The sequence below is a fragment of the Marmota marmota genome, unplaced genomic scaffold (assembly GCF_001458135.2).
Source record: "Marmota marmota marmota unplaced genomic scaffold, marMar, whole genome shotgun sequence".
NCBI classification, from domain to species: Eukaryota; Metazoa; Chordata; class Mammalia; order Rodentia; family Sciuridae; genus Marmota; species Marmota marmota.
Window position 1 is genome coordinate 17,646,049 of NW_025999968.1, and position 13,205 is coordinate 17,659,253.

Genomic DNA, 13,205 nt, shown 5'->3' on the forward strand with positions numbered 1-13,205 from the left:
ATAGTTTGAGGTAGTGTTCTAATTTTGAGATAGTGTTTTGAGATAGTGAATCTATTCACTATCTCAAAATGGATCAGGGATTCCCTGTAAATTTTGGATATGAAACAATATAAGCACTAGGAAAACATGGGTGAGTTCATCTTTAAACTCAGCATATGTAAATTCTAATTATTAAAATCAAAAGACAATAAAAGATTAACACAGTTAACCACAGGAAAAATGACTTTTCTATTGCAAAACACACCATAATCAGAGCCAAAGATAAATAATTTGGAGAAAATATATTCACAGATAGATAATATGTAAAGAATTCTTAACATTAAGAAAGGACCATAAACAATAGGAAATGAGATTAAAGTAGCCCTTAATCAGATGAAGATATTCAATCTCCTTCATAGGTAGAGAGATACAAATTAAAACTACAATGAAGTGCCTTTTTTCACCTATCAGGTTGACAAACATAAAACATGGCAAACACATTCTACTGGTAAGACTATGGAAAAACAGGCATTTACATATTCCTGATGGGAAAACAAACTGCATTTATTTGTTTTGGCAATATCTACCAAAAGTACTTATATCTTGACCCAGCAATACTAATTCTAAAAATTTACCTGTATATACATACCAGTTTAATGAAAATTCATATACACATGGCAATTCAATTACAGCATTGTAATGGGAAAATATTGGAAATGACCTAAATGTTCACATATAGAATAGCAGAAAAAAGAAACTATGGAGGCTGGGAATTCCATAGCTCAATTGGTAGACAGGAAAAAATAAAAAAATATGGAATATTCACAGAATTTAGTGGTATGTAGCTGTTTGGGGGGTGGGGCTGGGAAGGATAGTTTTTTTTGTACTGGGGATTAACTCAGGAGTACCACCTACCACTACACCTTCAGTCCTTTTTTTTTTTTTTCTTTTCTTTTTTGAAGACAAGTTTAACATATTCACATACAAGGATTTATGTAGGATTTTTTTAAAAAAAATTATGTATTAGTTCTAATCAGTTCCTTTTTATTTTTTGAGACAGGGCCTTGTCTGCTAAATTGCCCAGACTGGCCTCAATAAATGCATGGAAAAAGAAACAAAGGAAGGATAAATCAGAAACTGGACATAGGTTACCTCTGGGGGTAGGTGCAAACAGGAAAGAACAGGAGAAGTAGAACAGAAAGTATATGGACAACTGAAGCTTTTTCTGTAATTCTTTACCTATGCTAATGTTTCACATATGTAAAAAGTTAACAAGGTTGGGCAGGTACCCCTTATGTGTGTGTTTTCTTTTTTTTTTTTTTCTGGTGCTGGGGATTGAACCCAGGACCTTGTGCATGTAGGCTTACCCTCTACCATTGAGCTACACTCTCAACTGTAGACTTATCAAAACCAAATTAACTGATTACAAACAAGTAATATAACTATGCTGAAACGGGAAGCAGAGAAAAGAACTATGTAACTTTGTAAAACAGTATTTTGGTTATGTGCTGTAAGACCAAAATAAATTATAAATACCACACACTAGTTAGTAGTTTGTTTCTCTTAAGGAAAAAAAAAAAATGGCAATTCTGAAACTACTTTATGTATGTTCTAGAATTAGGCAAATAAGCAAACATATTATGTGTAAAGCCAGATGTCTCCCTAGTTTTGAACAAAAGAAGTACAAATAAGGAGGACTAAAGTGAACTCTGTGGTGTGAACTGGTATTAAAAAATATACATAGAAATAGATATAGATGTATATTTCCTAGCTCTGTAAAACAGGTTAAAACCAACAACCTTGTATCAATGAGTACACACAGTGCCACTTTTTTTTTTTTTTTTTTTAATGTATTTTCAAAGCAGATGCTTGAAGAAAGAAATCAGATTTCAAGGCTACAGTAGACAGGAGATGAGCCTCCTACATTTTGTGCTTCCAGAATTTAAAAGGACAGGGACATGTGAAAAGAACAGAAAGGGCTCATGTGGCCAAATAAGTGAGAATTTGAGCAATAAATAATGATAGTAAATGAATATACCAAATAATATAAAAATGTGGATCTAGTATCAATCATAATGGGGAACAAAAACTCTTCCTCTCAGTAGAATTTCAAATAATAAAAGCAGGAAGCGATGGAAACAAAATCATTTGGTAAAGGGGAAAATCTCAATAGTTTGTGGAGAAATCTGATGTATACCAGATAGCACCATATTCAAAATTAATTTTATGAACAGGGTTGGGGATATAGCTCAGTTGTAGAGGAAAAGGCTGCTCTAAACACATGGAAGTGAATGAATCAAGAAGTGACAAAAAATAGGATAAAATACCCAGGTGATATTTAGAATTCATGATACAGAAACGAGCAATGTGTGGAAAATATGCAGTATACAAGATGTCAAATTGTTTAAAAATACCAAAAAAAAAAAAAAACAAGATCAGAATAAGTGGGTATATTTACTACTTTGGCGGGGGTGTTTTAGGGAAGGTAGAAAAAACACTTCAATATTTGAAGAAACCCACTAAGTAGAGGATTGGGTTTTTTCTTGTATGGTCTGAATCTATATGCAGGGTTAATGAATGGAAGACACTAGTAAAAGAATCTGAACATTCAGTGATTTCTCCATGATTATTCCTTGGCAGGATTTTCCAAAGCACAGGGACACCCTATGGTAGGGGAAAAGGATTTGAATAAAGTCTTTCCAACCTGAGATAGTTAGGTTATAGAACTCTGTGGAGTTATGTAGGCCCTAATAACTAAGAGACTTTTAATGCTGTTAACTTTGGCCAACAACCTGGACAAGAAAAACACTTGTAACTTTGTCTTAACTTCTCAGTTAAACAAAAACAAACATACATTTAAAAACAAAAACAAAAACAAAAACAAGTAATTCAGTGGAATAGAAAATAAGAACACTATATTGAGTTTGACAAAATTTATTGGTATTTTAGTAAAGACATTCATCTCAGTCGTTTCTCTCTCCTCATCTTGACCTTAGGTTAATATTTCATTTGGGTCAAGAAAAGAATATGTAGGAGAGGGATGTTATTTTAACAAACAGTAAAATGGACAAAATGGATAGTTTGCCTACATAAAAGTAAGTTAAATTCATGTTTCTTGATATAATTAAATCATGTTAAGAACTAATAGTTGTATATACATTTCCATTGTTTTACTTGGGGCTCTTTCTAAACTTAAATGCAAGTGAACAAGAGTTAGGAATATATACAGGCTGCTTCTCTGGAATTATTACCAATTAAAAGAGCTCAGTGAGTTAATAACCACCAATAAAATAGTTTGAAGCTGCCTCCAAATTTAACATTGTAGGAGTTTTCAAGGAAATCATATTACCATATTTTTGTTGTCTGTGACTATGCTTTTAAAGATGTATTTGTCACATTAAAAAATAATGTCCATATACAATACAAAAATACAAAACAAACACCTTATGATACACAAATCTTAATAGTATATGTGGTGGGAGATTTCATAAAATGTAATTGAAGATGCATTTTCTTTCATTTTATTTTTAGTACCTAAAATGTGCTTTTGAGAAGACACTGGTCAGTAAATATATATATTTCAAACAAACCATAGAATTATACTAATAAGAAATCCTGCAGTGAGTTCAATTTAAATTGGGTTTAACAAGTTAGTAACTTAAATGATTAGACAAAGTTACAGAAAGTGCATCTTCTCATGTTGTCTTCATACAATGTTAAATTTCTCTTCTCTCTTTTTTTTTTTTTTTGGTATTTATACATTTTAAAAAATAAAAACCAGCCAAATGCTTAAGTATTATATACATTTAAATTTTTGGTGGTGGTTTGTATTTTAAAAGAAACAGCTTCCTTATGATTTGCCTCAAGTTCTGGTGGAAATGCCTACAGGAACTAGTTATGAATAAAAACCAAGAGAAGCACATTCAGAATACTGATTTACTTTGGTAGCAAATGGTTGTTCTTTGAAGACTAATGAAGGTAGACAAGACCCATTAAGGTGTGTGGGCTATTTCAAATACTCGATACTTCACATAAAAATTAAAAAAGAAATAAAAACATTTTTAAGAGCTAAGCGTTTGTATCCACTGATAGCAATGCCAATACCTAGTATATGATGACTTGAAACAAAACAAATGCCCATAAGGAAAAAAAGCTGTATTTTAATTTTATCTAAATTTATTATCAGTCAATAGTCCAGTAACATTTTCCTCTCAGTACAATACTCCCTTCTCTCTAATAAGGCTGTTCCTGGGAGCCAGACAGTTTAGGTAATGAGGGAGTTAAGTTAGGAGAGTAACTGCTTGCAGTTTTAAAAAGATAGTAACTTTTGTTTCCCTCTTAATGTGCTAATAGTTGTGCCTAAAAAAATATGCAATTCTTAAAAAGGTACCATTTCTGATTTCTTTATTATCTGTAACCTTTGGAAACTAATCACATGAAACTACAAAATTAGCAAATGTCTTGAAATCTGTATATAAAACATAAATTACTTCTAATTTCAAACTCTCATTTATTAGTGTACCACTCAATCTTAAAAAACAAAACAGAACAAAAACAAAAACGAAAAAGGAAAAAAAGCGGCTCCAAAGATAGTCTTATACCATTCTTTAAAAAAGGAAACTGTTCCTTTTAACTTTACACCCACCCCATACCCCAATTTCAAAACACATCATTTAATTGTCTTGGTCATGAACATTTCCAAGATGAGATTTTATATTTCGTTCCCATAGCTTCTGGTTATCAGAAAACCCATGCTTTCCTTTATTGAAAGAGTTTGGTCCAGCTGATGTTGGTGTATCCCTGCATTAAAAAATAAATAAATTTATTTAAAATTCTATAGATATTTTAATACACATTTACTTAGTATCTATTATAAACACAAGCTGAACGTCAAAAAAGACTCTATAGAGCAAGGCCCTGAGCAACTTAGGAAGACCCTGTCTCAAAGTAAATAAAAGGGCTGGAGATGTACCTCAATGGTGAAGTGTCCCTGGAGATTAATAGCAAAGTGTCCCCTGGGTTCAATTACCAGTATCCCTACCCCAAAAACCTCTACAGAGATTTTTAAAAAATACTATTTCCAAAGATAGTTCAAAGACTTTTTTGGGGGGTAGGAGGGGTACTAGGGATTTAACGCAGGGGTGCTTAACCACTGAGCCAATTTCCAGCTCCTTTTTATATTTTATTTAGTGATAGGGTCTCACTGCATTGCTTAGGGCCTCACCGAGTTGTTGAGACTGGCTTTGAACTCACAATCCTCCTTGTCTCAGACTCATAAGCTGCTGGGATTACAGGTATGCACCACCACACCAGCCAGTTCAAAGACTTTAAATTCGGTAGGCCTGAGGCAAAATTGCTTTCCCCCAACCCTGTTTTCCAACATAGGGCATGATGCATCCCTGATACTAAAAATATTTTCCAAAGGAAAAGGACACGTAAGATCAAGATTAAGTGGTAGGAATATCATTGTATCATTATGACTGTAGTGAGTAAAAGCCACTTTTCTATTACACTAGAAAAAAATTGAAATTTAAAATCAGAAACATCTTCATAGCTTTCTCTTATTTGAAAAAATATAGGTTACAAGTATCTGAAAAGAAATATCCTAATCTGGGCATCTGTAATTTCAGCTATCTGGGAGGCTGAGGCAGGAGGATCCTGAGTTTAAAACCAGCTTAGGCAACTTAGGGAAACCTGTCTCCAAAAATAAAAAGGGCCGTTGGAGAGTATACAGGGAAGAAGTATACTCAGACATTGCTGATGGGACTGCTAATTGGTGTAACCTTACGAAAAAGCAATATGGAGTTTCCTCAGAAAACTTGGAATGGAACCACCATTTGATCCAGTTATCCCACTTTTCAGTATATACCCAAAGGACTTAAAATCAGCATATTACAGTGATGCAGACACATCAACGTTTATAGCAGCTCAATTCACAATAGCTAAAGTATGGAACCAACATAGATGCCCTTCAACAGAAAAATATACAAAGAAAATGTGGTACATATACACAATGGACTATTACTCAGCCTTAAAGAATGAAATTATGGCATTTGCAAGTAAATGGATGGAGCTGAGAATATCATGCTAAGTTAAATAAGCCAAACCAAAAAACCAAAGGTTGAATGTTTTCTCTGATAAGCGGATACTGATTATAGGGGTGGGAGGTAGGTAAGAATGAAGGCACTTTGGATTGTGTATATAGGGTAATAATGTCTGTCTCATGAGTGTGAGCATGAGAAGGACAGTTGAATCAGACAGACATTATTACCCTATATACATGTATGATTACACTACTGGTGTGACTCTGCACCATGTACAGCCAGAGGAAGAAGTTGCATTCCATTTATGTACAATGTAGCAAAATGTATTCTACTGTCATGTATAACTAATTAGAATTAAATAAATAAATAGGGCTGAGGATATAGCTCAGTGGTAAAGTACCCCTGTATTCAGTTCCCAGTAGTGAGGGAAAAATTAAAAAAGAATTAGCTTTAAATTATTGTTAAGTGTTTCTCCAAAAAGCACAGAAAATAAGATCACCCTTCTTCTTTGTGATAAGTCTAATTCTTACTTATCTTTAAACTCCAGTAGAGAGAAAATATAGAAAATTGTTTTGCTCATATGCACAAGAAAAGCCTTAACACTAAAAATATTATATGCAATTTATTCTTACTCTTAACTCAACCCTCTAATTTTCTTTTCTTTTAAATAGCCCTATTTATTTATTTTTTTGTGGTGCTGAGGAACGAACCCAGGGCCTCACATATGCTAGGTGAGTGCTCTGCCACTGAGCCACAACTCCATCCCCATCATCCCTCTATTTCTGTAATAGTTACAAAAAAACTATACTACCTTCCAATATTCTTCATCCTCATCTTTGCTTCTGGAGGCATTTCCTCTGGTTCACTCTGAAGAAAAAAATGAGTAAACTGAGATAAATATCATGCTAACTTTTACATCTAAATCTTTTAAAACATTTCAAATGCTACAAATTTCTGTAAAAGAAGAAAATTAGTGAATTATTTGTCTTAACCACAGTTTTAATAGAAAGGCACTTTCCAGAGTGCTGATTTTGAGTAAAGAAAAAAATGTGGTAAAAATCTCATTCAACACATTGTATACATGAAATGAAACACCAATCTGTGCTCTTATGTTCAATTATGTGAATTAAAATTTCTTTAATCATAGTTTCAAAATCTCATTTTATGGCTTTTATCAAAAAGATTTTAAAAAACTAAAAATAACCAGGTACCCTGGCAGGAGCCTGTAATGTCAGCTACTCAAGAGGCTGAGGCAGGAATACTACAAGTTCAAGGCCTGTTTTGGCAACTTTATGAGATCCTTTCTCAAAATAAAAGGTTAAAAAGGTCTGGGGATACAGCTCAGTGGTACAGTGTCCCTGGGATCAATCCCAATTACAAAACAAACCAAAAACAAAACCTAAAAACTAAAAATAAAACTACCATATGGTCAAACACTTCCACTAGTAAGTATATATCTAAAGGAAAGAAAATCAGTATGACAAAAGAGATATCTATATTCCCATGTTTATTGCTGCAGTATTCATAATAGCTATGACTAATATGAAGTTAACCTAAATGTCCACTGACGAATGGTTAGAGAATGGCACATAATTCACAATGAATATTGTTAAACCAAAATAAATAAAAGAATGAAATACTGTTATTTGCAGCAAAATGGATCAGGGTGGTGTGGACATTAAGTGAAATAAATCATGCAGAGAAGGACATATACAGCATGTTCTCACCCATATGTAGATGGTGAGGAAGCTGATGCCACAGAAATACAGTACAACAGTAGTTACCAGAGGTCAGGAAAGCAGAAGGATGATAACAGTATAGGGGTTTGGTTTGACAGGTTTGTAGGATGAATAATTTTTTTTTAATATTTATTTTTTAGTTGTACACAACAAATTTTGTTTATTTTTATGTGGTGCTGAGGATTAAGGGTCTCACACGTACTAGGCGAGCGCTCTACCGCTGAACCACAACCCCAGTCCATCTTTTTTTTTTTTTTTTTGGTACCAGGGATTGAACCCAGAGGGGCTTAACCAATGAGCTAGAACCCCAAATCTTTTGATTTTGACAGTTGTTAAGTTGCTTCTGGTCTTGCTACATTGCTAAGGCTGGTTTTAATTTGCAATCTTCCTGCCTCAGGCTCCCAAGTTGCTTAGATTACAGGTTTGTGCTTCTGGACTCAGATAAGTAACTTAGTGCATGCCTCTCATGCAAAGGACCTGGGTTCAATCACCAGCACCACACACACACAAAAGACTTAATTTAAAATTCTAACAATGCAGTCCCATGTGCAGTATGATTATAATCATTTGCATTTTATAGGTTAAATGACAAGGTTACTTGCCCAAGATCACAAAGTTAATGATTAGCAAACTAGTCTGATGCCAAAGCAAAGATCCTTAACCCCTTTACTGTACTGTTCTTTCTCAAAAGTACCTCTTTAATTCTAAGGACATTTTGAAAACTCAGTCCTTATTACTTTCTATACTTTCAGCTACTGAAAATTGTGAGATTGAGTTCTTTTCAGACTTATGGTTTTATGTATAAATGCTATTGCTTAGCTTAGTAGTAATAATAATAATATTTTTTTTGTGCTACTGGGGATTGAAATAGGAGTTAGCACATGCTAGTCAAGTGCTCCACTACTGAGATACATTCTTATCCTTTCTTATTTTAAGACAGGGTCTCAATAAACTGCCAAGACAGACTTTTTTAGTTGTAGATGGACACAATACCTTTGTTTTGTTTTCATGTGGTGCTGAGGATTGAACCCAGTGCGTCACACGTGCCAGGCAATGTTCTACCACTGAGCCACAACCCTAGCCCTACCAAGAGTGGCTTTGAACTAGCTACTCTCTTGCCTCAGCCTCCTGAGTAGCTGGATTACAGATGTGTGCCACCAGGCATGCCTAAATATTATTATTTTTATTTTTAATATTTATTTTTTAGTTGCTGTTAGACACAATATCTTTTTTTTTTATTGCACATCACTCCTTTATTATACTGATCTGGAAAAAAGATTTATTACAGTTATGCTAAATGAGTACTGGGCCTCTGGGGCAGGGCCAAGCAACTGGAACAAGACTCAGAAATCAGATACAGTAAAAGACACGCTTGGACATGATCAAGAGGCATGTCACTGCCACAAAACAAGGCAGAGGAGAGATTCTAAGATACATAGCAAGATACACTCCTGCACCTTACAGGCCAAGGAGCTTATCCCATATTGGTGTGAGGAATGGCTTAGTTTCTGGTGACCACATGTGGGACTAACCACCACTAGAAAAAACCCAGAAGGGTTTTATTTAGTACTTATTTATATATATGTATATTTTTTTCTTTAGTGAAAGTAAATGTAACAAAAGTTAGGGTTGATCCCAACATTCTGGAGCCAGCTCCTCTGGGGTAAGGGAGTTGTCTTTCTTAAATCACCATGCAGGTTACTTTTGTATTTCACTGGAATGACTAGAGCCCCCTGCTACCCATCTTCCCAGTGACCTGAATACAGAAGAGTACAGAACTGGCTCTTAGAGACACAAACAGGCTCTCTGGCTTCTTCTCACTGGTCATGCCTTGGCACAATTCCTCCCTACCCTTCTCAAGAAAAAAACCAACAACTACTACCTCAACTCTTTTGGATATGAGGAGCCTTCCCTGGGCTTAGATTGAGAACCCGTGCCCCAGAGTTTCTATTCTGATTACAATCTACAAAGGGAGTGGGTGCAGGAGACAAAATGCTAAAATTAAAGTGGGAGCTACTGGTCCCCATCTGCAGCTACAACTTAAGATGCCCACAGATGTGGTCAGTATGGTGATGCAGGAGAGAGGTGCAAAGGAATGGATGGGCAGGGTCTTCCTTGGTACAGTAGTCTGCAATCTTGCCTTTATTTCTTTGCCTTGCCTGTGCAGCCACGGCTTCCATTTTTATTTTTAATATTTATTTTTTAGTTGCTGTTAGACACAATATCTTTATTTTTGTTTATTTTTTTATGTGGTGCTGAGGATCGAACCTAGGGCCTCGCACACGCTAGGCAAGTGCACTGGGCCACAACCCCAGCCTGAAATATTATTTTTAAAAATGCTATCTGCAAGACTTAGCTTAAGCTGGACACAGAGGTGCCTGCCTATAATCCCAGCAACTGGAGAGGTTAAGGCAGGAACACAGCAAGTTGGAGGCCAGCCTCAGCAACTTAGACAGACACTGCCTTTAAAAACAAAAACAAAAAACCCATCCAATGACAAAACACACACACACACACACACACACAAAAAAAAAAAACCAACTTAAGGGGGCTTTTACTGATCAAATCTGGTATATTTGAGAATTATACTTTACTGAATAAGATAAAAATATATGAGTTACACTTATATGATAAAATTTTAAAATTTAAAAGTGATAAGAATAGCTCTTTCATAAATAATAAATTTATAAATATACAGGAGTATGTTTAGTGTTTTCATTTGTGTTACAGTCTGGTTTAGAAGATTTGGGTTTCTTGTAGCAACAGGATTATGGTTAACATTAGTCACATATGTACATACAAATGTTTATAATGATGTATATAAATACGTATGTAAAAATATATATGGATATTCCAAGTAATTGTATATATATATACACACACACACAGTTTTAATTCAGAGTTACAAACTAGCATTATGGTTAGGGTTATGGATTAAAAATGTATGTAAATATATCTGAATATAAATACATAAGTAAAATCACATGAAATATATGTGCTTTTATCTTTAATTAGGTTATGGTAAGGGGAACTGTTAGGTTTTGTGTTAAACATAGGGTAAGCCTGCAGAAATGAACATATATGAAAATATATATGGATTTATGTTAATATATAAATACATACTTCACAAAATACAGAAATATTCATGAAGTGTCACTGTTTATATGTAACAATATTTATGAATCTATATTCCACAGTATATAGGTACATTCATGTAAATTGTTATGGTTATATGTATAGAGGTTTCGGTGAGGCATACCATTATTTTAGGTTTTGAACATTATTATCCAAATATATGAATATAAATATTTATGTAAAAACGTACCTGAAAATACTAAATATACAGGGATTTGTATATAGTTAATTTTCAGATGGATGTTTACATTGTTGTTTAGATGTATTTTATGAATATGTAACTGAATATATATGAAAATTTATGGGTAGGATTTTGTTTAGCATTAGGGCACATAAATATATATTTATAAACATATGAAGGAATATATATGTAAAAATATATATGGGTATCCAAAGTCATAATTATGATTTTTGTATAGAAGACTAATGATTATGGGAAGGGTTAGGTTTAGTTCTGAGTTAGGTTGAGGATGAGGGTTTACCACTGGAATACATATCAATATTTATGTAAATACATATTAATATAGAATTAAAATTATATACAAAATTTTATAAATATACTTTCATCTATGGCTATTTTAAAGTTATATAGTATTTTTAAGCAAGTGTTAAATCTGGGTTTGCCTATGGACATGGATATATAGGTAAAATATTTATGGATTTTTATGAGACTTTTAAAACTTATATCCCCAAATATAGGGGTACATTCATGTAAAGTAATCTGGTCTATATGTCTAGAGGTTTCTGTTGAGCCGTAGTGGTAGAGACAGGATTATTTGTGAAAAAGGATTAAGATTAGAGTTAGGGTTTGAATGTTTATGTCCATATATATAAACACAATGTGGATATATATGTAAAATATATACTAAAATATTTATTATCTCAATTTGTATATAGTTGAGTTTGGTGTTGAAATGGATGTTCACAATTTGATTTACACATAGGTTATAACTATGTAACTGAATATGTATGACAATTTATGATTTTGATTACCAATGGGGGGTGGGTATATGTGTATGTGTGTGTGTGTATGTATGTATGTATGTGTGTGTGTGTGTATATATATATATGAATGAATATAAGCATACCTAGAAATATATGTGTAAAAACATACACAGATATTAAAAACAGCTCTTTCATTTAGTAAGAGACAGTTAATAAATACACAAGGCATGGTGACATATATTATATCACCATTTGGCATACATTATCATAACTAATCCTGATAAGAATCACTAATGGATCTTAACATTAGTGAGTGAAGTTTTGAGAAATTATATATTTTTACATATACTCAAAGCATATAAGATAAATTTTAATTTAGCTTTACAAAAATTTGATAGTGGAGAAATCTGGCAGGCACCATTTTAACTAAATGATCAAAGTTAACACTGCAGGAATGGGCATATTGACAGCATGTGCTCCCTAGTATGATGCATTGAGAACTTGGCACAACTTCTGTGGTATTCCTGCCAAAAGCAATGAGAATCTAAGCATGAAAAAAACACCAGACAAATCCAAAATGAGAGACACTGTAGAAAATAACTGTCCAGTATTCTTCAAAAATGTTACTGTCATGAAATACACAGAAAGATTAGGGAAATTATCCAAATTAAAGGAGACAACTGAAAAAAATTTTTTTTGAAATGTCAAAACTCTGGGGTTGGGAAATAATTCAGTGGTAGAATGTGTGAGGTACTGGTTTCAATCCAAGCAACAACTTGCTCCCAAAGCCAAAATTAACTGTTATCTACTTAGGTCAATATATTTGAACAATATATTTTGTTACTTAATTATGTTCTTGAATAAAAGATTAAGTGGATAGGGCTGGGGTTGTGACTCAGTGGTAGAGCGCTCGCCTAGCATGTGAGAGGCCCTGGGTTTGACCTCAGCACCACATAAAAGTAATAAAGGTATTGTGTCCAACTACAATTAAAAAATAAATATTTTTTAAAAAATTAAGTAGATAAGGATTTTAGATATATGAGACAAATTTTAAAAACACTTTTAATTGTTCATGGATCTTTATTTATTTATTTATATGTGAAGTGCTGAGAATTGAACACAGTGCCTCACGCATACTAGGTAAATGTTCTACCACTGAGCCAGAACCCCAGCCCTCTATTGTTTACTACCATTATAGTATTGTAGCAGAAAGAATATTGTTTCAATCTCTCTAAAACTTTTTTTAAAATAGGGAAGACATGGGCTGGGAACTGGTACAGTGCTTGCCTCACATGCACAAGGCCCTGGGTTCAATCCCCAATATCACCCCCTGCCCCCCCCCAAAAAAAAAAAAAAAAAAAAA

At 33.6% G+C, this 13,205-nt stretch overlaps 1 protein-coding gene across 3 annotated transcripts in view; it reads right to left on the minus strand.

Annotated features, from left to right (window-relative positions):
- Positions 1–2,897: 2,897 nt before the first annotated feature.
- LOC107136354 (PEST proteolytic signal containing nuclear protein) overlaps positions 2,898–13,205 on the minus strand; it is a 21,794-nt gene continuing 11,486 nt past the window's right edge. For 2 of the 3 annotated variants that reach the window (XM_015478568.2, XM_048803391.1), the window contains 2 exons: positions 6,835–6,890; positions 2,898–4,779 (listed from right to left, as the gene is read on the minus strand). In XM_015478568.2, coding sequence (XP_015334054.1) covers positions 4,653–4,779; positions 6,835–6,890 — 183 coding nt within the window. In that variant the 3' untranslated portion in view covers positions 2,898–4,652. The remainder of the gene's footprint in view (positions 4,780–6,834; positions 6,891–13,205) is intronic. The other variant, XM_048803392.1, reaches the window with a different exon arrangement.